This window comes from Rhinatrema bivittatum, chromosome 2 (genome assembly GCF_901001135.1).
Source record: "Rhinatrema bivittatum chromosome 2, aRhiBiv1.1, whole genome shotgun sequence".
Classification (NCBI taxonomy): Eukaryota; Metazoa; Chordata; class Amphibia; order Gymnophiona; family Rhinatrematidae; genus Rhinatrema; species Rhinatrema bivittatum.
The window spans coordinates 816,635,057-816,662,859 of NC_042616.1; the positions used below are offsets into that span (position 1 = coordinate 816,635,057).

The 27,803-nt window shown below is 49.2% G+C and overlaps 1 protein-coding gene across 1 annotated transcript in view; it reads right to left on the reverse strand.

Moving 5' to 3' along the window:
• Positions 1-2,659: 2,659 nt before the first annotated feature.
• LOC115083416 (casein kinase II subunit alpha-like) overlaps positions 2,660-27,803 on the reverse strand; it is a 101,404-nt gene continuing 76,260 nt past the window's right edge. Inside the window, exons 7-10 of the mRNA XM_029587222.1 lie at positions 16,163-16,222; positions 15,805-15,888; positions 14,351-14,461; positions 2,660-2,851 (exon numbers count right to left, since the gene is read on the reverse strand). Of these exons, the coding sequence (XP_029443082.1) occupies positions 2,660-2,851; positions 14,351-14,461; positions 15,805-15,888; positions 16,163-16,222 (447 nt within the window). The remainder of the gene's footprint in view (positions 2,852-14,350; positions 14,462-15,804; positions 15,889-16,162; positions 16,223-27,803) is intronic.

The window sequence follows — 27,803 nt, forward strand, 5'->3', positions numbered from 1 at the left end:
ACTCTCACTCTCTGCATACTTGTCTCCATGAGGAGTGCTCTTTCTCTGTGCATACCTGGCTCCATGAGTGTTTTCTCACTTGCTGTCTCTCTGCATGCCTGGCTTCATGAGAAGCTCTCTCTCTATGCATACCTGGCTCCATAATGAGTGCTCTGTCTCCCTCTCTTTCTGCATACTTGGCTCCATGAAGCGCTCTCTCTCTCTCAGTACATATCTGGCTCCATAAGAGTGTTCTCTCTCTCTCTTTCTGCATACTTGGCTCCATGAGGAGCTCTCTCTCTCTGCATACCTGGCTCCATGAGGAGCTCTTTCTCTTTCTGCATACTTGGCTCCATGAGGAGCTCTTTCTCTTTCTGCATACCTGGCTTCATGAGGAACAATCTCTCTAACCCTCTGCATATCTAGCTATGTGAGACTCTTCCCCTCTCTATATCTTGGCTCCATGAGGCAAACACGCTCTCTTTCTCTCTCTCTGCAAACCCAACAGTTATTTGTTATAATGTAACTTTTTTTCTTCCGATTTCTCTTCCTCTTCCTCCCTTTCATTTTATGTAAACCGATATGATGTCCATACGAACTTCGGTATATAAAAGTGTTTAAATAAATAAATAACTCTATGAGGCTCTCACTCTTTCTCTTTGCATACTTGGCTCAATGAGGCTCTCTCTGCCCAATCTTTGCATATCAGCTAATACACTCTCCCCCTCTTTGCACACTCTGCTCTATGAGATATGTGTTGCAGCAAGCTCCTAAAATAACAGATTTAGGGGCGACAGCTTTAATGCCTGTATGAATATGTCTGGAGGTCTGAAATTGCAAACTATTTAAATAAACTGAAAACTTTGCATTTTGTGTTAGAGCCCTGTTGATGGGGGTGCTATCTGCCTCAGGGGATTCATTTATAGAGGTAGCATCAAAAGTGGTTAATCTCTCGCTCATGGACTGATTAGGACAAAGGGCCAACTGCCAGCTGATAACCTTGTTAGTTATCAACCAATTTCAAATCTGATATCTTTTAGGTAAGTTATTAGAAAAGGTAGCTTTGCACAATTGAAAGATTATCTGCAGGAGTATAATGTTTTGCATGATAATCAGAGTGGCTCCTGTTCAAATCACAGTACGGAAACTTTACTGGTCTCAGTAAATGATTACTTACAGAGAAATATTGATGCTGGAGGTGCAGTAATTGTCATATTTTTAGATTTTACCTCAGCATTTGATTTGGTAAATCACCTGAGATTATCAATCAAGTGGAATTAGAATTGGCGGTGTTGTCCATGGTTTGAGTCATTTCTATTGGCCAGGAAACAACAGGTTTAGAGCCGACTCCGTGGCTTCTGACTGGTATTCCCCGAAGATAGGGGTTTCTCAGGAGTCTACACTGTCTGCTATTCTTTTTAATATTTACTGTACCTGCTAAGTGCTATTATAGAGCCTTTAAAGGTTTATTTTAAAATTTATGCAGGTGGGGGTAAATATTCAAAGCTGGCCGTGTAAGTAACTTAGCCAGTTAGAAATAATCCGGCTAAGTTACGATGCATATTCAGTGGCACGACAAAGCCACTGAATATGAGTGCGCACTTCACCAGAAAAATCTACCCGGCTAAAATTAGACCTACTCTATGGGTCTAAACTTATCCAGCTAAGTCCGAATACCGGTAAGTTATACGGCTAACTTACTCCGCCCCCGATCTGCCTACTTTGTGTGTGTGTGGCTGCTGAACTCAGGCGCATACTTAGCAACTGCTACTTAAGTTCTGCTTATCTGGCTGAGTAGCGCTGAGAAGGCTTTGAATATCTACCCCATGATATGCAGTTAGTTTTCCTTGTTTTTAATGATGTTCATTCCTTGATTTCTTGGATCTGTTTGTGTGGCAAATATACAAGAATGGATGATGAATAATCCCTTGATTTTGACTCCAGCCAAGATTCAGGATTGGCAGGAAATCGAGACCAGATGATTTGGTGTCAACAACATTAATAGGATAACAGTACGTTTTTCAGAAAATGTTTGAAATTTGGGATTTAATTTGGATTCTAGTCTAAAGAATAAGCATCAGCTGAAACCCATTGTGTCCTCAGGCTATTTTAAATTGAACAGCTAAGGCATTTAAAATCACTGCCTGATTAATTGGATTTCTCTACTATTATTCAAGCATTTGTTTTAACATCTGTAAATTACTGGAATTCCCTATATGTTGACTTTCCTAAACGTTGCATTACAGATGTTACAGAGTTTGGCAGCATGATTGGTTATAGGGACATCGATTAGGGAGCCTATTACTCCATTACCGATCCAACTGCATTGGCTGCCCATGGAATAATGAATATGATTTAAGCTACTGACTTTACTTTATAAGTCATTGCAATGTGATGCATCTAGATATTTGTCCAATTTGTTCAACTGGTATACTTCGAGAAGAGCTCTGCACTTTAGTAATTGCCACTTATTAGAGGTTCTTTGTGGAGATTAAAAATAGGACCGATTTTAAATCTTTTATAAACAATTATTATTTCAAGAGGCTTTTACATAACTGGTTTACAGTGTTTATTTAATCTGGGATGTGTTTATTTTTGTGTGTGATGTATTGATGTTATTGGAACCTGCGTAGCATGACTTGTTACTATAGGCAGAAGGAAGGAAGGAAGGAAGCTCCTGTTAACCCCATGTTTTTCCAGTCATTCTGGGTGCAAACAGGAGGGGGAGAAGCAGGGAACACAGAAGGGAGGAATCCCCAGCAGCTCTTACCTGGTCATAGTTATCATGCCCGTGGAAGAATGGCTCCTTTCTGAAGATCATACTGGCAAGCATGCAGCCTAAACTCCACATGTCTAAACTGTAGTCATACATCTGCAAAGACAAGTTCCAAGTACTAATGTGAGACACAGCTTACATCAGTAACGAGAGTCACACACAGCCCGTGCAGGGGCTCACACTCCCTGTCAGGCAGAGGAGGTCGTAGGCCCTGGGGGTAGCGATTGATTTAGGGTTTTGGCACCTTTACATACATTTGGAGCTACTGGCCCTCCCAGTCCACCCCCAGCAAAGGTCAGAGCACAGGGAGGTTCATTGCAGCAGCTCAGGGTAGATTCTGCAGAAAGTATTAAACCATTCGGAAGCAAACTAGGAAACACATCCATCTGTTATATTATATTATCAAAGTAAAGAAGTCCATATTGAGAAAGCCAGTGAGTGAGAAACTTATCCGGATAATCCTGGGTGTTCTGCTGAATACTTCTTACTTTAAGACATACATGTATTATACACAGTGGTTTGCAAAACTAAACTATTTGACCCCTAAAAAGTCAACAGATTTCTGTGCATTACAAGTGACCCTTAGACAGATTGTTCCAGACAGTGTGTTTATTGCATGCAAACCACTATGTCCTATAATTGTCAAAGTCACAATTCACTGTTTCTCTGCATTTTTGTAAGATAAAATAAAAACCTGAAACATGCCGCTTGCATAAGTATTCAGCCCCTTCAGGCTAGCGCTTGGTGTGACCACCTTTTGCTGCAATAACAGCTTTAAGTCCCTTGGGGTAAGTTTCTACAGCTTGGGACACTGTCTGGGAGTGATTTCTGCCCATTCTTCCTGGCAGATTTGCTCCAGGCTGTTCAGGTTGGTTGGATGATGCTTCTGGATTGCAATTTTCAAACAGTGCCACAGATTTCCGATTGGAATGAGATCTGGACTCTGACGTGGCCGTTGCAGAACATTCACCTTTCTGTTCAGCCACTCCTGTGCTGCTTTGTCCTTGTGCTTGGGGATCATTGTCCTGCTGAAAGATGAACTTCCCCCATAGTTTAGTTTTTAGCAGACTAAAGCAGGTTCTCTTGCAGTCTCTCCCTGTATCTTGCACCATCCATCCATCCTTCAGTTTTAACAAGATACCCAGTCATGCTGCCAGCCCTATACTTTACTGCTGGCATGGGGTTTGCTGAAGAATGGGCAGTGTTAGGCTTGTGCCACTCACATGGCCAGAAATCTCCATTTTTTGTTTCATCTGACCACAAAACCTTATCCCACATTTGAGCTGGGTCACTCTGATGCCTTCCGGAACACTCCAGACGTTTTTCTTCAGTAATGGCTTCTTTCTAGCCACCCTCCCATGCAGGCCAGTTGTATGCAGAGCTCTTGATATGGTTGACTGATGCACCTCCACTCCAGTGTCAGCCACTAAAGTCTGAAGCTCCTTCAAAGTGATTGTTGGCCTCTCTGTGACTTCCCTCACAAGTCTCCTTGCTCTGACGCTGAGTTTGATTGACTGATGCACCTCCACTCCAGCCTCAGCCACTGATGTCTGAAGCTCCTTCAAAGTGATTGTTGGCCTCTCTGTGACTTCCCTCACAAGTCTCCTTGCTCTGACGCTGAGTTTGATTGACTGCTGCACCTCCACTCCAGTCTCAGCCACTGAAGTCTGAAGCTCCTTCAAAGTGATTGTTGGCCTCTCTGTGGCTTCCCTCACAAGTCTCCTTGCTGTGATGCTGAGTTTGATTGACTGATGCACCTCCACTCCAGTATTAGCCACTAAAGTCTGAAGCTCCTTCAAAGTGATTGTTGGCCTCTCTGTGGCTTCCCTCACAAGTCTCCTTGCTGTGATGCTGAGTTTGATTGACTGATGCACCTCCACTCTAGTATTAGCCACTGAAGTCTGAAGCTCCTTCAAAGTGATTGTTGACCTCTCTGTGGCTTCATTTACAAGTCTCCTTCTTGCTCTGGTGTTGAGTTTTGAGGGCTGGCCTTGTCTAGGCAGTATCTGGGTGGTAGGATGCAGCTTCCATTTCCTCACAATTGATCCAACAGTGCTCACGGGGATATCAGTTTGTAGCCTTTTCCTATCTTGTGCATGTCGATAAATTTTTATCTTTAATTTCCTTAGAATGCTCTTTGGTCTTCATTCTCACAGCTTTCCTTCAGAGTCACAGTCTGACCAATGGTACTGGAATTAGGGGATCTTTTATCCAGAAAAGCTGACCTGTTTTAATGATTCACAGGTAGAGGCCAACTGTAAGCAAAATGTTAGGGCAATATCTGTCATCTGTGTGAACTTAGAGCTTCCACAGCACAGGAGTTCAATACTTATGCAAGCAGCATTTTTCAGTTTTTAATTTTATCTTACAAAAAATGCAGAGAAATAATTAATTGTGACATTGAAAATATACTTTAAGAGCATACTGGTTTGCAATAAACATACTGTCTAGATCAATCTGTGCAAGTGTCATTTGTAATCCAGACAAATCTGCTGACATTTTAGGGGGTCGATACTTTTGCAAGCCACATTCCAGTTTCACTATATATATATATATATATATATACGTCAGATAAAGATACAATATGTTTAATATCAATAATGAGGCAGCACTGATTATGATTTCTAGAGATAATCCACGTTATAATCAATAACCTCCAATGTGTTGAAAGGAAGTGACTGGAATTTGCCGACGTGATTTTACAACATTTTCCAACGCACGGCTTGTTACAGCGGTTATCACTGGGATTATAAATAAAGAAGCAAATCTGATTGTTACATGAAAAGCAAGCATAAAGTAGAAATGGAATTTGTGTGCCAGGATTCAGTGGAGGAAGGAGATACGCACTTTATGTGAATTCATGACTGTAAGCAACGCCTGCAATATCCCCCTGATGAAGCCTCGATTGGCTGTGATAATACATTTATGCAAAGTATTATTGTTTAAGGTTTAGCTGCAGTGTTTTTGGGGATGAGTGTGGTGCAGTCTGCATATTGCCAACTGAAGTGTGATTGGTGTGAGTGAGTTTTGTAGGGTGGTTTTTACTAAGGGGGGTGGCACTGAAGAATGTGCAACGTATATTTAGGGATTAATAAAAGCATTATAACTTTGTATAACACTTCTTTAAGTGGAGGGTATAATTCAAATAAGTGGCTGTATATCGTACATTTTGTAGGAGAGTGCTGCTAGGGGAGGGGGGCGTGTTGCCTGTATATATATAATGTTAGGACAGGCATTACCTGTCCAATTAGACTTACCTGACCAACTGGGTCCTGGCAGTACTAAATATCAGCGCTGCTCTAAAAAGTGAAAGTGTGCCCTGGAAATGACCCTAGCACCCCTTCTTTTTACCTGGGTAAACTCTGTGCAAGCAACAAGTTCCCCGGATAAAATTTAGCTGGAGATCGGGGAGGAAATATTCAAACCTCAGGTTTTATCTAGTATCAGCATCAAAGCATCTTCCAGCTTTGCTTGGGTCTGTATAATCTCTGTTTCTATTGGATAAGGAAAAGAGACCTTAAGCGTCAGCAGAGGGAGGAGAAGGAGAGGATAGGAGGACCAGGGGTGGGGGGAGGAGAGGGAGGCTGGACATTTAGAAGAGGAGAATGAGGAGGAAGAAGGAAAGTGAGGAAAGAGGACTGTGGTTAGGAAGAAAAGGAGATGGAGAGGAAAGGGACAGAGGAGGCAGAGGGAGGGAGGTTCTGGGAGTGAGGGAGGAATAGGAGAGAAGGAGATGAGGGGAGATCTTGAATCAGGGATTGGGGGCAGGTTCCAGGGCCTGTAGAGAAGGGAGAAGCAGGAATGGGACAAAGGAGGCAGAGGGAGGGAGGCTCTGGGAGTGAGGAAGGAATAGGAGAGAAGGAGATGAGGGGAGATCTTGAATCAGGGATTGGGGGGCAGGTTCCAGGGCCTGTAGAGAAGGGAGAAGCAGGAATGGGACAGAGGAGGCAGAGGGAGGGAGGCTCTGGGAGTGAGGAAGGAATAGGAGAGAAGGAGATGAGGGGAGATCTTGAATCAGGGATTGGGGGGCAGGCTCCAGGGCCTGTAGAGAAGGGAGAAGCAGGAATGGGGCAGGGAGGAAGAGGGAGGGAGGCTCTGGGACTGAGGAAGGAATAGGAGAGAAGGAGATGAGGGGAGATCTTGAATCAGGGATTGGGGATGAGTTCCAGGGCCTGTAGAGAAGGGAGAAGCAGGAATGGGACAGGGAGGAAGAGGGAGGGAGGCTCTGGGAGTGAGGAAGGAATAGGAGAGAAGGAGATGAGGGGAGATCTTGAATCAGGGATTGGGGGGCAGGCTCCAGGGCCTGTAGAGAAGGGAGAAGCAGGAATGGGACAGGGAGGAAGAGGGAGGGAGGAATAGGAGAGAAGGAGATGAGGGGAGATCTTGAATCAGGGATTGGGGGCAGGTTCCAGGGCCTGTAGAGAAGGGAGAAGCAGGAATGGGACAGGGAGGAAGAGGGAGGGAGGCTCTGGGAGTGAGGGAGGAATAGGAGAGAAGGAGATGAGGGGAGATCTTGAATCAGGGATTGGGGGCAAGTTCCAGGGCCTGTAGAGAAGGGAGAAGCAGGAATGGGGCAGGGAGGAAGAGGGGAAGCAATGTGAGGAAGGTGTCTGCATCCTCTCTAACCTGGCACACACATCCCTTCTCTCACACGCATACAAACACTGCCCCCCCCCACCCATCTTATACACCCTCCCCTGGCAATCATCCCCCTCTCAGCAACACCATCCCTGCTTCGCTTCCCCTCGTACACCCCAATCTGTCTTTGCCCCCAATATTATAATCCCCCTCCCATTCTCTCCTCGGAAGTCCCCGATTCCCACTCACATGCTTCACCTCTCTTCCCCAGTCACTATAGCTGATCCTGGCCAGCAGTAACAGTAAGAGGACAGAACAGGTGGGGCTCAATCAAGTCTCATCCCTCTCCTCCTGCTCCTTGTACGCTGTTTTGGGAGGGGAGGGAATGGAGCAGGACAGAGTGTGGTTCCTATTCGGGGGCTGATGCAATATAGCGCGCTCAGCCTAGCGCAGAGCTTGATGCGCGGTTGGATGTTGTGTTTCGGACGCGTTAGAATAACTCCTGATGCAGTAATGGACTTAGCGCGTCGAAAACGTGCCTCTAAAGAAGTGTATAGCTAATAGCGCTCATCACGTGTAAATGCCATGTAGATGAGGCTATTGGCTATTACCCCCGATGCATATAATCGCCGTGCGCCTGACGCACACTTTTTAACATGGAAAATTTAACGCCAGCCCCAGAACTGGCATTAAGCTTTGCCATGCGTAAGGGCTCAACTGAAAAAATAGGAAAATTAGTTCTTGCCTGTTAATTTTCTTTCCTGTAGTACCACGGATCAGTCCAGACTGTGGGTTGAGCCTCCTTTCCAGCAGGTGGAGACAGACTAAAACTGAAAGGATATCCCATATGAGGACAGAGCCTATCCTGTAACCCTTCAGTATAACCATTGTCAAAGCAGAAAACAACAAAACCAGAATAGGATCAAGCAAGTAACCATAAAGCTCAATGAGCAACTGTAGAACAATGTAAGAAACATGGTATGACTTACAGCTCCTGCATATACTTGGTAATCAAAAACAACCAAGGCTTCCGGTGTAATCGCTCAGTATTCTTGCACAAAAAAGAAGTATTGAGGTCTGCGAATCTGCAAGAAACAAGCTTCGAGAGGACAGAAAGACAGATAGGGAAGAGCGTCTGTTCTGATCCGTGGTACTAAAGGAACGAAAATTAACAGGTAAGAACTAATTTTCCTTTCCCTGTACGTACCCAGATCAGTCCAGACTGTGGGATGTACCAAAGCTTCCCTAAACCGGGTGGGACCGAGACAGTCCTGCTCGAAGCACTTGCCGCCCAAAAGAACCGAAGACCGGAGCTTGCACATCCAGACGGTAGTGTCGAGCAAAAGTATGCAGGGACGTCCAGGTGGCGGCCCTGCAAATCTCCTGTGGAGAAACGGATTGACTCTCCCCCCAAGAAGTAGCTTGAGCACGCAGTGAATGAGTCTTCAGGCCCTCGGGGACCGGTCGACCTTGGCAAAGATAGGACGAGGAGATCGCTTCTTTCAACCACCACGCAATAGTGGTCTTAGAAGCCGGCTTACCCCGGTTGGGACCACTCCAGAGGACAAAGAGATGGTCCGAGACCCAAAAGGCATTGGTAACCTGGAGATAGCGAAGCAGGACCCGTTTGACATCCAGCTTACGGAGATCGCCCCCAGTCGTACCTGCAATCTCCTCTGGGGAAAACGCAGGGAGTTCTACCGATGGTTGACGTGGAAGGTGGAAACAACTTTTGGCAAGAAAGAAGGGATCATCTTGAGAGAAACCCCTGAATCGGAAAAACGCAAGAAGGGCTCCTGACAGGACAACGCTTGAATCTCGGAGATCCGCCGAGCGGAGGAGATAGAGATCAGAAAGACAGTCTTCAGCGTAAGGTCTTTTAGCGTAGCGTGTCGGAGAGGTTCGAACGGAGCTTTGCAGAGAGCCCGAAGGACCAAATTAAGACTCCACGACGGGCACGTGGCCCGAGAAGGGGGGCGGAGATGTTTAACGCCCCTCAGAAACCGAATCACGTCTGGATGGCCCGCTATGGAATGACCTTCCACTCGACCCAGGAGAGAGCCGAGCGCGGAGACTTGTATGCGCAGAGAACTGAAGGAGAGGCCCTTGGAGAGACCCTCCTGAAGAAAAGAAAGAACCACAGAGACCGGGACGGAGCACGCTGGGATACCCGATTCCGCACAAACAGACTCAAAACCCTTCCAGATACGCACGTAGACCAAGGAAGTTGACTGATTCCGGGCCTGTAGCAAGGTGGAGATGACCTCCTCCTTATAGCCCTTACGCCTCAGGTGTCGCCGTTCAAAAGCCAGGCCGCTAGACAGAAGTGATCGGCCTGGTCGAAAAATACAGGCCTCTATCGAAGTAGACTAGGAAGATGACAGAGTCGGAGAGGTCCGTCCGTCGCCAGGTTGATGAGATCTGCGAGCCATGGTCTTCGCGGCCACTCGGGTGCTACCAGAACCATGGGTCCCCGGTGGAGTTCGATTCTTCTGAGAACTTTTCCCACCAGAGGCCACGGGAGAATACATACAGAAGGACGTCCGCTGGCCAAGGAAGAACCAGAGCATCCACGCCCCCTGAGCCGTGCTCCCTCCAGCAGCTGAAGAACCGATTTGCCTTGGAGTTGCGCAGGGTCGCCATGAAGTCTAGGTGGGGGGGACCCCACCTGTCCACTATCAGAGCCATGGCTGTATCTGAGAGTTTCCACTCCCCCGGATCAAGCCATTAGCGGCTGAGGAAATCGGCTTGAACATTTTCCTTGCCCGCAATGTGGGAGACCGCCAGGCACTGCAGATGCCATTCCGCCCATGTGAAGAGATGGCTGGCTTCCAGGGCCACGAGGGGACTGCGAATGCCCCCTTGGCGATTGATGTAAGCCACCATGGTAGAGTTGTCGGACAGGACGCTTATCGCCTTGCCGCGGAGCAGGGGGAGGAACTCCTGAAGGACCAGGTGCACCGCCAGGGTCTCCAACCGATTGATGTGCCAGCGAGACTGAGTCTGCGACCAGGTTCCCTGGGTGGACTGGGAGAGACAAACCGCACCCCAGCCCGATAGACTGGCATCCGAGGTTACATCCTCCAGGGGATGCGTCTCCAAGCACTGTGGTGCTTGGAGACGCATCCCCTGGAGGTGATGAGGGAGTGACAGCCACCACTGCAAGTCGTCAACTGTAGAGTCCATGAACGGAAGGACCATGTGAAATTGTTCCGACACCGGCTGCCAACGGGATAGCAAAGCTTTCTGTTATGGACGCATATGAGCAAAGGCTCAGGGGACGAGGTCGATGGTGGAAGCCATGGATCCCAAAACCTGCAGGTAGTCCCAGGCCGTCGGGGACGGTAGCGCAATCAGGTTCTGGATTTGCTCGATCAGCTTGAGAGTGCGCGCATGCGGTAAGAAGACCTTGCCTACTCGGGTGTCGAAGTGGGCTCCCAGGAACTCTAACTCCTGGGAGGGCTGAAGGTTGCTCTTGGAGAAGTTCACTATCCACTCGAGGGAAGCGAGAAGAGATAATATGCGATCCACCGCCTGTTGACAGGAAGCCGCCGACTTGGCCCTGATGAGCCAGTCGTCCAGGTAGGGATAAACAAGGATTCCTTCCCGGCGAAGAGCCGCCGCGACCACCATCATGACCTTGGTGAAGGTACGAGGCGCGGTCGTGAGACCGAAAGGAAGCGCTCGAAACTGGAAGTCCTGGTTGAGAACATGGAAGCGGAGATACTTCAGGTAGTCGCGGTGGATTGGAATATGGAAGTACGCCTCTGCAAGATTGAGTGAACCGAGAAACTCCCCGGGGCGAACCGCTGTGATGACCGCTCGCAGGGTTTCCATGCGGAAATGAGGAATTTTGAGGGCCTGATTGACCCTCTTGAGGTCCAGGATCGGGCGATAGGACCCGTCTTTCTTGGGAACAACGAAGTAAATAGAATATTGGCCGGCGCCAAGCTCCCTCTCCAGGACCGGGACCACCGCACACAGATCCAGGAGTCTGGTGAGAGTTTGTTCCACCACGTCCCACTTGGACCGCCCGCATGGAGAAAAGAGAAAAAGATCCGGAAGGTCACGGACAATTTCGAAGGCATACCTGTCTCTGAAAATGTCGAGGACCCACTGATCAGACGTGATTTTGACCCATTCCTCGAGAAACAGGGAGAGGCGGCTGCCTAGAGGGGGGATCGAGGAATGAGTTGGCTGAACTTCATTGTGTGGCAGGCTTGGGGGTGGAGCGCGCAGGCTGGCCCTCGCGAAAGGGCCGCCACCCACGAAAGGGCTGCGACCAAGACTGAGATCGGGAAGAATAACCCCTCGAGGAACCACCCCGCCCGCGTGGAGTATAACGACGCTGACCCCGGAAGCGAGGACGATAGGGTGTGTAGGACCGGGATGGTTTAGGACGGTCATCCAGGAGCTTATGGACCTTGTTGTCCGCTAAGGAGTCCATAAGCTTCTCAAGGTCCTCACCAAAGAGCTGCTTACCTTTGAAAGGCAAAGTGCCTAACCGGGCTTTGGAGGTCTGATCGGCCGACCAATTGCATAGCCAGAGGAGTCTCCGGGCAGACACCGCTGAAGCCATCGCCTTCACCTGAACACGAACCAGATCGTAGAGTCTGCCCCGTAAGCGATTACGGCTTCCAGATGCTCAGCCTGCTCCCCGCCTCTGCCGGCAGGAGGTCCTCGGTGCAGAGTAATTGTTGGACTCACCTGAGGCCAGCCTGCAGCATGAGACTGCTGCAGCAAGTCGCCCGGACTCCGAGAGCCAAGATTTCGAAGATGCGTTTCAAGTGAGCTTCCAGCTTATGATCCTGTCCATCCTTGAGTGCCGTCGATCCCTCCACCGGGATCGTGGTATGCTTGGTGACCGCCGAAACATAGGAGTCCACAGAGGGATTCTTTAGCATTTCCAAGCATTCCTCCGTGAGGGGATAGAGTTTGTCCATGGCACGCCCCACCCGGAGAACCCCCTTGGGAGCCTCCCATTCCCGTAGGATCAGGAGCTTGAGCATGGGATGGAAGGGAAATGCGGTAGCCGGAGCCCTGAGACCCCCCAGGACCAGGTTCATATCCTTGGGCAAGGAGGCCATCAATTTATCCGCAGTGGGCCCCCTCCAACCCCAATTCCTGGAGGACAAAGGGGATGAGGGGCTCCAACTCCTCCTTGTGGAACAAGTGAAGGGCTCTGGGGTCGTCCCCCTCCAAAGGAAGGGTACCCTCCAGATCCAGGGGAGCGGCGGGGTCCGGAAACCCTGGATCCGGCGGCGGGGGGGGGGGGGGGTACCCCCGGGACCACTTGCACCCGAACCGACCACTGGGACTCCGCAGCCGGGCCAACAGTCAACGGCGTGGAGGTGGGGAGCTTTCGTCCTCCTCCTGCAGACTAGCTAGATATGATTTATGCATGAGGAGGACGAATTCTGCTGAAAAATGGATCCTGGATTTCCCGGAAGGGGGGGGGGGGGGAGGGGGGACCCCTCCTGGGAACCCGCGGGGCATGTCAAAAAAATCCGGCCCCCCAGCCCCAGGCAGCTCCGAAAACGGAGCCGCTGAAAAATCCAAGATGGCCACCGTTTCTGGGCTTTGCCGACCCGGGAACGGCCTGGCCATGCCAGAGGAAGTCGATCCCCGGGCTAAATTTGTTTGTTCTGCCGAGGAGGGACCTTCCCCACCCGGCAGGCAAGCAGAGCAGAGGCCCTGTCGCGAAAATCGCGAAGAGGGCTGCCCACAAGAGAGGCAGGTTGCCTGCCGCGGCATAGGAGAGCCGCTTCTGAAGAAAAAAAAGCTGAAAAAAAAGTTTGATTGACAGCCTGCAGGCCCGGAGTGAAGCAGGAGGGAAACCTGCGGACTCCTGCCTGTCTGGCTGCCGGTTCAAGGCCTCCTGAGACCAGAAAAAAAAAGAAAAATACTGGTCTACTACCGCAAACAAGTTAGAGGTAGGGGAATACCTGTAACTTATATTCAAACTTTGAAACAGATTTTATCTATTTATTTATTTTAACTGAGCACAGCAGTCGGGTTCTAAACTCTCTCAGCAGCCGGGGGGAGGGGGGGCCTGGGCAGACTCGGTCCCCATACCTGGAAGCAGGTACGGACTCAGTCTATGCAGCGCACAAGGGGCAAAGCCCCCCTGAGTACGGCAAGAGCCAGGAGACGGAACCGTCTTCCACACAGAAGAAAAAGAAAAAAGTCACTAAAAGAAAATTCTCTTTTAATAGGAAGAAGTAGTAGTACTTGCTTGATCCATGAGGAAAGAAGAAGGAAAGGCTGACCAGCCTAAAGCAGAGAACCGAAGGGGAGATGCTGCACCTGCTGGAGACAGACGAATACTGAAGGGTTAGAGGACAGACTCTGTCCTCATATAGGATATCCTTCAAGTTTTTCTCTGTCTCCACCTGCTGGAAAGGAGGCTCAACCCACTGTCTGGACTGATCCGGGTACTTACAGGGAACCAAAAATACTGCTTTTCTGTGGCTCTTCGCACTTAATATCGATGCGATACTAAGTAGAAGGAAGCACAGAGAGCAGCATCATGAAAAAATAAAAGGGCTTGACGTGTAAAAGAAAACAAATGGCGTCCGATGCCAAGGACGCGCCAGGGACCCACTATTTATTCCTAGCGCGTCCCTTTTAGCGTGGCAGCTCTTTTGATTACTGCATCGGGCGCCCAAGAGATGTGGATGTCCGCGCGCTGGACGCCTGTTTTTGTCGTGCATGATATATTGCACCATCCTCTCAGTGAGATTCAGCACAGCTGGATGGCAGCAATTCTGCTGTATTTTTGCCGCCTTAGGCACCCCAGACAAATCTAGGCCTGCCTGTGGGATACAGATCCTACACCGGTGCAGGGGCAGGCGAGTCTCCATGTGAAGCAGACACTACACCCCAGCAGGGAGTCCTTCTTAACACAAGTGCAGACCCCGGCCTAGGATCCAGAGCTTCCATCAGTCTGGAGTCCTTTCCTCACTCAGACTTAGCACAGGAGAGAATACGCTTCACCTGAGTGTGCAGGCTCCTTACCTGGTAATCTACTAATAGTTCAGGTCCTTTGAAATATCTAGACGCCACTCTGACATTGTATTCCTGCCCCAGATGGTAGAACTCCGCCAGGCCCCAGTCTATGAGACGAAGCTGCAGTGGGAATAAAGGGTCAAGAGATGAGAGAAGCTGCCAGCCGCACTCCCGGTGAGGGAGGAGTGCATACTGACTTCTGACGATATTATTGACAGTTCTAACACAGGCCGTCCCCTACACACATTTCTTCTCTGGCACTAGGACCTTACTGCCCCTGACAGCAGCCAGGGCGCAGAGGAAGCGTACATGAAATGACACGAGCAGGGCCGTCTATCCACTGTCAGGGACACACAGATAATCTGAGATCAATCCTCTCTTTCTTCTATAGGAGCCCTCTACCCCCACACACATGCACAGATCCCATCAATCAGCTCAGGATCCTCAGCATGCAACCTGCTGAGGGCTAATATGTGAGATTTCGGTTACCTTCTAAGGTTCCCATAGCAACATGCTCATTTCAAGGCAATTTAATTAAAAATCCTTCTAGACTGCCGTCCCAGTGCATGGTAAAAACCTAAGGTGTCTTATTATGCACCCAAGTGACAGGGTCCCCATGGAAGAAATAGATTAGTCTTTGAGAGAGCTTCTTACTGCAGCTAGTAACGTCCTTTGCAGCATCAAATCAATCAATGAGATAACAGTCTCTCCAATACTTGCTCACAGAAGCAAAGGCAGAGAACCATTTCAAAGCTAGTGTTTTACTTCACAGTCCTCTCAAGTCTCACAACTTGAGAATTGCTCAGCCATTTTCATCTAGTTGGACAATAACATATCTTGAATTCTACGGGATCGTCAATGTGGTCCATAGCATTCACCACAAGTCTTTTGAGCATTTCCAACCTCCCAGCAAAATTCTCAAGCCCCCAGTTGAAGAATGCACCACGAGGCCAACATAATTTTCCAACACCTAGCAATTTTTCCAAGCCCCCAACTCAAGCATTCCCCAATCAGCAGTGAAGTTCATCTCAACTTCTCAATCTTCCATCAACCTCCCAAGACTTCAACAGTGAATCTCACCTTCACTTCTCAACACCCCAGCGACATCATCAGCTTCCAAGACAAGCATTCATGAACACTTTGGCAGTGAATTCACCTCCACCTCTTAATCCCCCCAGCGACGTCCCTAAGCTTCCAAGTCAAGCATTCACCAACACTTCAGCATTTCCAAATCCAAGGAATCTATGCAAGTTTCCAACTACGGCATTTACCACGCTTTCAGCAGTGACTCTCACCTTCAACCACAGCACCCTTCCAAGGCTACAACGGTAGTTTGCATCACACCTTTAACTGAGAGTGCTGTCATAACCTCTCCTATCCCTGAGCATTTAAGGCCCCTAACTCCAGCAGCAGTCTCGAAGATACAGGAAAGCTATTCCATCACACCCAATATCAGCTGGTACCTTTCTGTGCTCGTGGTCTATCATGACGTTGTGTGGCTTGACATCTCTGTGCATTATGCCCATACTGTGACAGTAATCAAGAGCCTACAGGGAAGAGAATGACAGTAAGTTACTAGCCTGTGCATAACCCCCTATAATGTGACAGTAATCAGAAACCTGCAGGGAAGGGAGGCAGGAGGAGTCAAATGTCGGGAGAAAGGGGAAGGAAAAAGTAGCAGAGTGGAGAGGTTACGTTCAGAGATTTAATATTCCATTGTTACAGGGTGTGAGTAAAATGGGAAGATGCTTTAAGGAAGAGGAGAGCCATGATCCCTGGGTCTCCTCCACACCTCTCAATGGTCCCCAAGAGAACGCTCACCTTTAATATTTCGTACATGTAGAATCGAATGTCATAGTCAGATAGTGTCTGGTACAATTGCTGTAAGAAAAGTGTAAGAAGGGTTTCACTTCCATGTTCTGATCCAAATCAACAATATTACTTCCCCCCACCCCAGAAAGAAAGTGGAAGTGTTGCACACACCCCCACACCGACCCAGAGAACGCCAAAGCAATACATACTACCCCATCTCCATCTCAGTCACAACCGAAACAATGCACACTCCCCCCAACACCAACCCAGACAGCAGAAGCAATGCTCACTCCCCCGCTCCATCCCAGACAGACAGCAGAAGCAATGCTCACTCCCCCGCTCCATCCCAGACAGACAGCAGAAGCAATGCTCACTCCCCCCAACACCAACCCAGACAGCAGAAGCAATGCTCACTCCCCCCCAACACCAACCCAGACAGCAGAAGCAATGCTCACTCCCCCCAACACCAACCCAGACAGCAGAAGCAATGCTCACTCCCCAACTCCATCCCAGACAGACAGCAGAAGCAATGCTCACTCCCCCGCTCCATCCCAGACAGACAGCAGAAGCAATGCTCACTCCCCCGCTCCATCCCAGACAGACAGCAGAGGCAATGCTCACTCCCCCGCTCCATCCCAGACAGCAGAAGCAATGCTCACTCCCCCCGCTCCATCCCAGACAGACAGCAGAAGCAATGCTCACTCCCCCGCTCCATCCGAGACAGACAGCAGAAGCAATGCTCACTCCCCCGCTCCATCCCAGACAGACAGCAGAAGCAATGCTCACTCCCCCGCTCCATCCCAGACAGACAGACAGACAGACAGACAGACAGAGGGGAGTGAGCATGAATAACAAAAGGTAAAAGTGAAAGAGAGACTGACAGAAACACACCACAAAAAGAGAAGGACAGAAACAAACACATAGCTTGCCATGCCATCCAGACTCTGACAGGACACTCGGGTGGTAGGCGATAGATTATGGTCATTCTTTCTATATGGCAACACCGAATTGTCACTTGCAAGTGCTGTAACTGTTACAGAATGCAGCAGCACAACAGGTTGTAGGCACGGCCATACAAGAGCGTGTTTACCTACCACTCCCCCTATCCTTCCTGACCCCACCCCTCGCCATCTGCCACTCCCCCTATCCTTCCTGACCCCACCCCTCACCATCTGCCACTCCCCCTATCCTTCCTGACCCCACCCCTCACCATCTGCCACTCCCCCTATCCTTCCTGACCCCCCCCCCTCACCATCTGCCACTCCCCCTATCCTTCCTGACCCCACCCCTCACCATCTGCCACTCCCCCTATCCTTCCTGACCCCACCCCTCGCCATCTGCCACTCCCCCATCCTTCCTGACCCCACCCCTCGCCATCTGCCACTTCCCCTCTATCCTTCCTGACCCCGCCCGTCACCATCTGCCATCCCCCTATCCTTCCTGACCCCGCCCCTCGCCGTCTGCCATTCCCACTATCCTTTCTAACCCCGCCCCTCGCCGCCTGCCAGTCCCACTATCCTTTCTAACCCCACCCCTCACCATCTGCCATCCCCCTATCCTTTCTAACCCCACCCCTCACCATCTGCCATCCCCCTATCCTTTCTAACCCCGCCCCTCACCATCTGCCATCCCCCTATCCTTTCTAACCCCGCCCCTCGCCGTCTGCCATTCCCACTATCCTTTCTAACCCCGCACCTCGCCGCCTGCCAGTCCCACTATCCTTTCTAACCCCACCCCACCCCTCACCATCTGCCATCCCCCTATCCTTTCTAACCCCACCCCTCACCATCTGCCATCCCCTATCCTTTCTAACCCCACCCCTCACCATCTGCCATCCCCCTATCCTTTCTAACCCCACCCTCACCATTTGCCAGTCACTGTATCCTTCCTGATACAATGATTTATGAAGTAAAGTGATTTATGAAGTTATCTTCATACTAAGTTGTCCTGAATTCATCGCCCCTGTTATATGTAACTTTCTCATGTTTCTCTAGTTTCCCTTCTTTTGCTGTAAACCGGTGTGATAGGACCCTTGTCCTGAATATCGGCATAGTAAAAAGTAAATAAATAAATACTTCTCTGTGAATGTTACTATGTAATTAGTAATATGTTTCTTTTTGTGTCTCCATTGCAGGTAGACGTTATCTTGTGTTTAAACTGACATATAATAAAAATTGAAAAAAAAAATACAGACAGAAAGAACAGCATTCAAAACGTATAAAGGATCCCAAAAAGAGGAGCACAGGGATGAATATCTGGTGAAGCTCAGGGAGAAGAAGAAAGAAATCAGGAAAGCAAAAAGTCAGGTGGAAGAAAGGATTGCCAAAGAGGTAAAGAGAGGTGATAAATCATTTTTCAGATACAGAGAAAAAATGGTCCAAAGTGGTATAGTGAGACTGAAAGGTGGAAAGGATCAATGTGTGGAGAGAGACGAAGAAAAGGCAGAAATATTAAACAAATACTTCAGTTCTGTGCTCACTAAAGAGGACCCAGGAGAAGGACCCTCGCTAGTTAACAAGAAACTGGAGGGGAGGGGAGTAGATGTAACTCCATTTACAGTAGAAAATGTATGGGAAGAGCTGGGGAAACTGAAAGTGGACAAAGCCATGGGGCCTGATGAGGTTCATCCCAGGATACTGAGGGAGCTCAGAGATGAGCTGGCGACTCCGCTGTGTGACCTGTTCAATAGATCCCTGGAAAGTGGACAAAGCCATGGCGTCTGATGAGGTTCATCCCAGGATACTGAGGGAGCTCAGAGATGAGCTGGCGGCTCCGCTGTGTGACCTGTTCAATAGATCCCTGGAAAGTGGACAAAGCCATGGGGCCTGATGAGGTCCATCCCAGGATACTGAGGGAGCTCAGAGATGAGCTGGCGGCTCCGCTGTGTGACCTGTTCAATAGATTCCTGGAAAGTGGACAAAGCCATGGGGCCTGATGAGGTCCATCCCAGGATACTGAGGGAGCTCAGAGATGAGCTGGCGGCTCCACTGTGTGACCTGTTCAATAGATCCCTGGAAAGTGGACAAAGCCATGGGGCCTGATGAGGTTCATCCCAGGATACTGAGGGAGCTCAGAGATGAGCTGGCGGCTCCGCTGCGTGACCTGTTTAATAGATCCCTGGAAAGTGGACAAAGCCATGGGGCCTGATGAGGTCCATCCCAGGATACTGAGGGAGCTCAGAGATGAGCTGGCGGCTCCGCTGTGTGACCTGTTCAATAGATCCCTGGAAAGTGGACAAAGCCATGGGGCCTGATGAGGTTCATCCCAGGATACTGAGGGAGCTCAGAGATGAGCTGGCGGCTCCGCTGTGTGACCTGTTCAATAGATCCCTGGAAAGTGGACAAAGCCATGGGGCCTGATGAGGTTCATCCCACGACTGAGGGAGCTCAGAGATGAGCTGGCGGCTCCGCTGTGTGACCTGTTCAATAGATCCCTGGAAAGTGGACAAAGCCATGGGGCCTGATGAGGTTCATCCCAGGATACTGAGGGAGCTCAGAGATGTGCTGGCGGCTCCGCTGTGTGACCTGTTCAATAGATCCCTGGAAAGTGGACAAAGCCACAGGGCCTGATGAGGTTCATCCCAGGATACTGAGGGAGCTCAGAGATGTGCTGGCGGGTCCTCTGTGCGACCCTGTTCAATAGATCCCTAGAAACGGGAGTGGTGCCAAGTGATTGGAGAAGAGCGGTGGTGGTCCCGCTTCACAAGAGTGGGAACAGAGAGGAGGCTGGAAACTACAGGCCGGTTACATCACCTCGGAGGTGGAAAAAGTAATGGAGACTCTGCTGAAGGAAAGAGAGAATAGTGAACTATCTACAGTCGGGAGAATTGCTGGACCAGAGGCAGCATGGATTCACCAGGGGAAGATCTTATCAGGCAAATCTGATAGATTTTTTTGATTGGGTGACTAAAAAACTGGATCGTGGAAGAGCGCTCAATGTCATCCAGTTGGATTTCAGCAAAGCTTTTGCTATGGTCCCGCTTAGGAGACTCGTAATCAGAAGCTTGGGAGTGGGTGCCATGGTGCTGACGTGGATTACAATCTGGTTGAGTGACAGGGGACAGTGTGTGATGGTAAATGGAACCTACTGTGAAGAGAGAGCGGTGTTAAGTGGAGTGCCACAAGGTTGGGACCGGTTCTCTTCAATATCTTTGTGAGCGACATTGCGGAAAGGACAAAAGGTAAAGTTTGTTTATTTGTGGCTGATATTAAGATCTGCAACAGAGTGGACATGCCTGAAGGAGTAGAGAGAATTAAAAGTGATTTACGAAAGCTCGAGTATTGTGCTCAGTTCTGGTCACCACATCTCAAGAGAGATATAGCAGAATTAGAAAAGATACAGAGAAAGGCAACCAAGATGATAAAGGGGATGGAACGATTCCCCTATGAGGAAAGGCTGACGAGGTTAGGACTCTTCAGCTTGGAGAAGAGACGGCTAAGGGGAGATATGATGGAGGTCTATAAAATAAGGAGTGGAACAAGTACACGTTAATCAGTTTTTTACTCTTTCAAAAAGTACAAAAACCAGGGGACATACAATTAAGTTATTAGGTAATACATTTAAAAGTAATAGAAAATATTTTTTTTACTCAACACATAATTAAGCTCTGGAATTCGTTGCCAGAGGATGTAGTGAAATATATTAGTAAATCTGCGTTTAATAAAGGTTTGGACAAGTTTCTGGAGGAAGAGTCCATTAACCATTATTAAGGTGGAGTTGCAGAAATCCACTGCTTATTCTTGGGATAAGCAGCTTGGAATTTATCAAACCTTGGGACCTTGTGACCTGGCTTGGCTACTGCTGGAAACAGGATGCTGGGCTTGATGGACCCTTGGTCTGACCTAGTATGGCAAGGCTTATGTTATGTTCTTATGAAGAGTGGTCTGGCAGTTGGGATTCAAAGCCAAAAAGTGCAGTCTCATGTATCTGGGATGCTATAATCCAAAAGAGCTGAAAGTAATGGGGGATGAAAGACTAATGTGCACGGATTGGGGAAGAGACCTTGGTGTGACAGCGTCTGGCGATCTGAAAGTGGCGAAGCAATGTGATAAGGTGATAGCGAAAGCCAAAAGAATGCTGGGCTGCACAGAGAGAGGAATATCGAGTAAGAAAAGGGAAGTGATTATCCCCTTGTACAGGTCCTTGGTGAGGCCTCATCTGGAGTACTGTGTTCAGTTCTGGAGCCCATATAGGAAAAACGGTTCTTACCTGCTAATTTTCGTTCCTGTAATACCACAAATCAGTCCAGACAAGTGGGGTTTTGCATCCCTACCAGCAGATGGAGGCAGAGAACAAAAGCTTTGAGGCACTGCTACATAACTGAGAGCGCCACTTGCAGTCCCTCAGTATTGACCTGTAACCAAGCTAAAGAGTAGAGACCATCACCTTAACTTTCAGGGCGAGCAGAGAACTCAGGGCTGGAACCACCCCCGACCTAGAGCCCTCCATGCTTCCAGAAAAACGAACAACGCAACACCAAAATCAACTTATTTACAATGCATAAATGTCTGCAATTAACCAGGATATTCAGTCTTTTGGACTGATCTGTGGTATTACTGGAACTAAAATTAGCAGGTAAGAACCAATTTTCCTTTCCTATTCATACCCCAATCAGTCCAGGCAAGTGGGATGTACCAAAACACCCGTAAACTGGGCAGGATCCCGAAAGCCCCCGCGCACAGAACACTCTCACCAAAGGTTGCGTCTTCCTGAACCCGAAGATCCAAATGGTAATGCTTGGTGAAAGTATGAAGCGAGGACCACGCCGCACCCCTACATATCTCCTGAGGAGACACCAATTGACACGCTGCCCAGGAGGCCGCATGCACTCTTGTAGAATGCGCTCACAACCCTTACAAATATGAGTGAAAGAAATGGCTTCTTTCCACCAACAAGAGATCGAGGTTCTTGAGGCCTTAGCCCCTTTGTTCACACCCCCGAACAGCACAAAGATGTGATCCGAATGCCGAAAGGATTTGGTAACCTTAAGATAACGCAACAGGGTCCTGCGCACATCCAAAAGATGCAGTTCCCTTTCCAGTGGAGACTCCCTAGACCAATCTGGAAAGGCTGAGCTCTATTTGGTTCAAATGAAAAGAGGAAACCACCTTTGTTAAAAAGGACAGCACCATCCGCAACGTCACCCTGTCAGTCTCAATCTGGAGAAAAAGATCCCTGCAAGATAAAGTGCCTGGCCGAACATATGGCTACCAGAAAAACAGACTAACGTCAGATCCTTCAATGAAGCTCCTCTAAAGGGGCTCAAAAGGGGCCTCACAGAGCACATGCAGAACCAGGTTGAGGTTCCAATCCAGACACAATTTCCTCACCGAAGGCTGTAAGTGCTTGACTCCTTTCAGAAATTGCACAACATCCGGATGGGAGGCTAAGGCCCTGTCCTGCCGCCTGCACTTAAGGCAACCCAAGGCAGAAACCTGAACCCGGAACAAATTGTAAGCCAGAACCTTTGACAGTCCTTGCTGAAAAAAAGTCCAAAATGTGCAGAACGCTTACAGGAAGGGGATCCAGTCACTGCTGAAGGCACCAAGCATCAAACACTTTCCAGTCCCGGACGTAAGCCATAGACATAGATGAACGTCAAGCCTAGAGCAAAGTAGAAATGACTGTCTCCAAATAACCCTTTAAACACAACTTCTACCTCTCAAAAGTCAAGCAGCGAGACAAAAGCGATCCTCCCGATCCGAAAATATGGGACCTTGCCGAAGCAACCCTTATTTATTTATTTATGGATTTTTATATACCGCGGCACGTGAAGCACATCACCTCGGTTTACAGCAAACAGTGATTCAGCCATAGGCTTTACAATAAACATATTAAATACAGCAAAAACACATAACATGTTTTAGGTGAGCCAACCTGAGAGGACCGTCTATCACGATACCTACCAGATCCGAGAACCACAGCCAATGCAACCACTCCGGGGCACCAGAACCACCTGCCCTGGATGTGCCTCAATACACAACTGACAAGTGGCCAAGGAGGAAACACATATAGGAGTATCCCCGTCGGCCACAGGCAAACTAGAGCATCCAACCCTTCTGCCCGTCTTCCCTCTGCAACTGAAGAATCTCGCCACCTTCGCATTGGCCCTCATTGCCATGAGGTCCAACTAAGGAACTCCTCACCTGGCACATAGACAATCCCAGGCCTCCAGGGACAACTCCCATTCCCCCGGATCTAGCTGCTGCCTGCTGAGAAGCTCCACTTGCACATTGACCATGCCCGCTACGTGAGACACCACTACACCTTCGAGATGACGCTCCACCCAAGCAAACAACTGTTGAGACTCCAGAGCCATACCGGGACTCTTCATACCTTCCTGATGATTGATGTAAGCCCCTGTTATTGCATTGTCTGAGAAGATTCTCACCATGCAACACTTGACCAAAGGGAGAAAAACCTCCATAGCTCTATGTACTGCCCTCGTCTCCAGGCGATTGATCGACCAGGCCATCTCTGCTGCAGACCAGTGCCCTTGTGCAGATTGCCCCTGAATCACCGCCCCCTACCTTGCCCTTGAGACTGGCATTGGTGGTCACACCAGCACCCAATCAGGGGCCTCCAGATCCACTCCCTTATCCAAGTTGGGATGGATGAGCCACCATGAGAGACTGGATCAGGATTCCCCCCAAAGAGGCAAAGGCTGATGATACTCCTTTGACAACGGATTCCATCTGGATAGCAGCACCTTCTGCAAAGGACGCATATGAGCAAAAGCCTTCAGAACAAAGTCCAACATGGAAGCCATAGAGCCCAGAACCTGTAGATAATCCCAGACCTTTGGTATTGGCAGCTAGAGCAGACGCTGCACTTGCAACTTCGACACTGTCATTGCCTTGGATATTGAACCAAGCTCCCAGATACTCCGACTGGGTTGGCACCAGATGATTCTTCACAGCGTTTATCACCCAACCCAGAGAACTCAATCGGAGCATCACGTGCTATATGGAGTGACCACACTCCTCCTCCGTCTTTGTCCAGATGACCCAATCGTCGAGATATGGGTAAACCAAAATCCCCTCTCGTCTTAAGGATGCTGCCACCACCACCATCACCTTCCTAAAGATGCGGGACACGCCATGACCATGCCGAAGGGAAGAACCCAAAACTGAAAATGCTGACCCAGCACATGAACCGAAGAAACTTCTGATGGTCCCTTCGAATGGTAATATGAAGGTAGGCCTCTGTCAGATCCAATGATGCCAGGAACTCTCCTCTGCAGACAGCTGCTATCAGTATGCGCAATGTCTCCATCAAAGAGCTTCCCTTTAAAGGGTAGATTACATGATTGAGACTTGGACCTCATGTCAGCCAACCAATTGCGCAACCACAACAGCCTCAGGATCGGCACTTGGGTCTGGATCAGCAGCCACATCCGGGATCACTCGTTAAAGATCTGCAGGATCCTCCTGCATGTCATCGAAGTCCTCCAAATCCCTGGGAACCCCAGAGCGCTCAAGACCTAGCCGCCTCAAAATAACGCCAGATCTACCAGAAGATCCCACCTTCTGCATCTTGACCGGGCGACCAGAAATGTGCTCACTGGAACGCTTCCCCCCTGCTCCCTTTCTCACCAGAAAGGCCTTATGCAGAAGAAAGACAAACTCCGGGGTAAAATCCTCTGGAACATCTGCACTCCGATCAGCAAGCTAACTTCCGACTCCCCTCCTCCATCCACGTCCTGCACAGCCACCTGCACCACAGGTGAAAGCGGGGGAGGGGGAATCACTGGCCTCCCTAGGGGGCCTTAGGCCACTGCCCGCGATCCTCTGCCAATCTGGCTGCTGAATTTTATCCCCCCCGGGACCACTGCTGCTGCCCTCCGTTCCCCCCTCCCACAACACAAAAAGCCAGTGCAAAGGGAGCAGGAACTGAGCCGCAGCGACCAGAGGCCGCAAGCCCCGCGTGCCGCCATGCGTGGTTTTGGTGCCATCCCCCAGGCGGCTGCAAAGGAACCTGCTCCGGGAGGAATCACTGCTGGTGCACTCTGCCGAAATTCAGGCCGCACACGTGGTAAAAAAAAAAAAAAGTCAGCCCACACACGCAGCAGGACTCAAAGCCACGCGGCCTCTCCGCCGAGAACAGTGAGCGGGAAAACACTCTTAGCTGTCAGGATCCCTCAGCATAAGCAGATAACAACTGGCTTACCGGTCAACTGCCCGCACCCGACAGCCCCTGCTGCCACTAGCGCCCCGCCACCGGCCTGCCTCAAACTGAAACTCCGGGCTTCTCCACTGTATATTGTATTTATTCTATTTTATATATTTATTGCTCCGTTCACCCCTTCTTTATTTTCCTACTCCAAGTTAAGGCTTCCTTGTTATAATGTAACTGTATGCTCCGTAACTCTTGTTGATTGGTTAATTGTATATTCTACTTAGTTCATTGTAAACCGAATTGATTTGATTTGTATCAAGAAATTCGGTATATAAAAGCCTTAATAAATAAAATAAAAATAAATTTTTTTTGAATTAATTAACAAACCCAGACAGGAATACTTCCCTGTTCAAGGACAACAGCAGACAGGAGGAGGCCTCGGAGGACACGAGGGAGCCAGTCCCCTGGCAATCAGGGCCTCCGGAAACAGTGGGCTACAGACAGGCAAGGGTTACCAACCCCCCCCCCCAAATCGCCCAGCTTCACCTGAGGGAGGGTCCACCAAGGTACCAAACACCTCAGGAAGCAAAAACTCCAATCCGAAATCCAGCTAAAGTCTTTCTCCGTTTTTTTTTTTTAAATTTTACATTAAGACTAGTCAGACTGCAGGTTTGCACCTCTACCATCTACCCGGGAGAGAGAAATACTGAGGGACTGCAGGTGGCGCTCTCGGTTATGTAGCAGGGCCTCAAAGTTTTGTTCTCTGTCGCCACCTGCTGGTAGGGATGCAAAACCCACTTGATTGGACTAATCTGGCTATGAACAGGAACTTAAAAAAAAAAGACAGAGACAGGATGGAGACGGTCCAGAGAAGGGCGACCAAAATAGTGTGCGGTCAGCATCGGAAGACTTATGAGGAGAGGCTGAAGGATGTGAATATGTGCACCCTGGAAGAGAGGAGGCGCAGTGGGAGATATGATACAGACCTGTTAATGATGCATGATCCATGAACCTTTTCCACTGGAAAACAAGCAGTATAACTAGAGGTCATGAAATCAAATTCTAGGGGGGATGAATCAGAACCAACATTGGGAAACATCTGGAAGAGGTGGTGAAGATGAAACAGTAAACGAATTCAAAAGGCATGCAATAAACTCTGCAGATCCCCAAAGGCGAGAGTTGGAAGTGAAGACAAATGTGCATGGGGGGTAACCAGCATGGAGCAGCAGTTACTACCCCTAACAGATGGCACGTGGATTACTGCCCTTACCCAATCAGCTTACATGATTTTCATGGAAGTGCAGTATCGCTCTCCGTTTCCTGACTTTTACGGTCGGGGTACTGATAGTCAGAAAAGTGCAGGACTACTTCTACATCGAAATTCAAAAGTACAGCACGTTCAAGCAGCACTGTCTGAATTATCAAGAAGGCTGCTCAGGCTGTAAAATTTGTTCATAGCAGTAATTTTGATATGGATTTCACAGTTACTTGGTTTTGATTGTTAATATTACTAACCTTAATATAAGGCTTGGGAGCAATCTGCACGGAGCAGCTGTTACTACTCTTAACAGAAACATGAGGGTAACCTGCACAGAGCAGCAGTTACTGCCCTTAACAGAAACATGGGGGTAACCTGCACGGAGCGGCAGTTACTGCCCTTAACAGAAACATGGGGGTAACCTGCACAGAGCGGCAGTTACTACCCTTAACTATAAACATGGGGTAACCTGCACGGAGCAGCAGTTACTACCCTTAACAGAAACATGGGGTAACCTGCACGGAGCGGCAGTTACTGCCCTTAACAGAAACATGGGGGTAACCTGCACAGAGCGGCAGTTACTACCCTTAACAGAAACATGGGGGTAACCAGCACGGAGCGGCAGTTACTACCCTTAACAGAAACATGAGGGTAACCTGCACGGAGCGGCAGTTACTGCCCTTAACAGAAACATGGGGGTAACCTGCACGGAGCGGCAGTTACTGCCCTTAACAGAAACATGGGGGTAACCTGCACGGAGCGGCAGTTACTACCCTTAACAGAAACATGGGGGTAACCTGCACGGAGCGGCAGTTACTACCCTTAACAGAAACATGGGGGTAACCTGCACGAGCGGCAGTTACTACCCTTAACAGAAACATGGGGGTAACCTGCATGGGGTGGCAGTTACTACCCTTAACAGAAACATAGGGGTAACCTGCATGGGGTGGCAGTTACTACCCTTAACAGAAACATGGGGGTAACCTGCAAGGAGCGGCAGTTACTACCCTTAACAGAAACATGGGGGTAACCAGCATGGAGCAGCAGTTACTACCCTTAACAGAAACATGGGGGTAACCTGCACGGAGCAGCAGTTACTACCCTTAACAGAAGGCATGGGGGTAACCTGCACGGAGTGGCAGTTACTGCCCTTAACAGAAACATGGGGGTAACCTGCACGGAGTGGCAGTTACTACCCTTAACAGAAACATGGGGGTAACCTGCACAGAGCGGCAGTTACTACCCTTAACAGAAACATGGGGGTAACCAGCATGG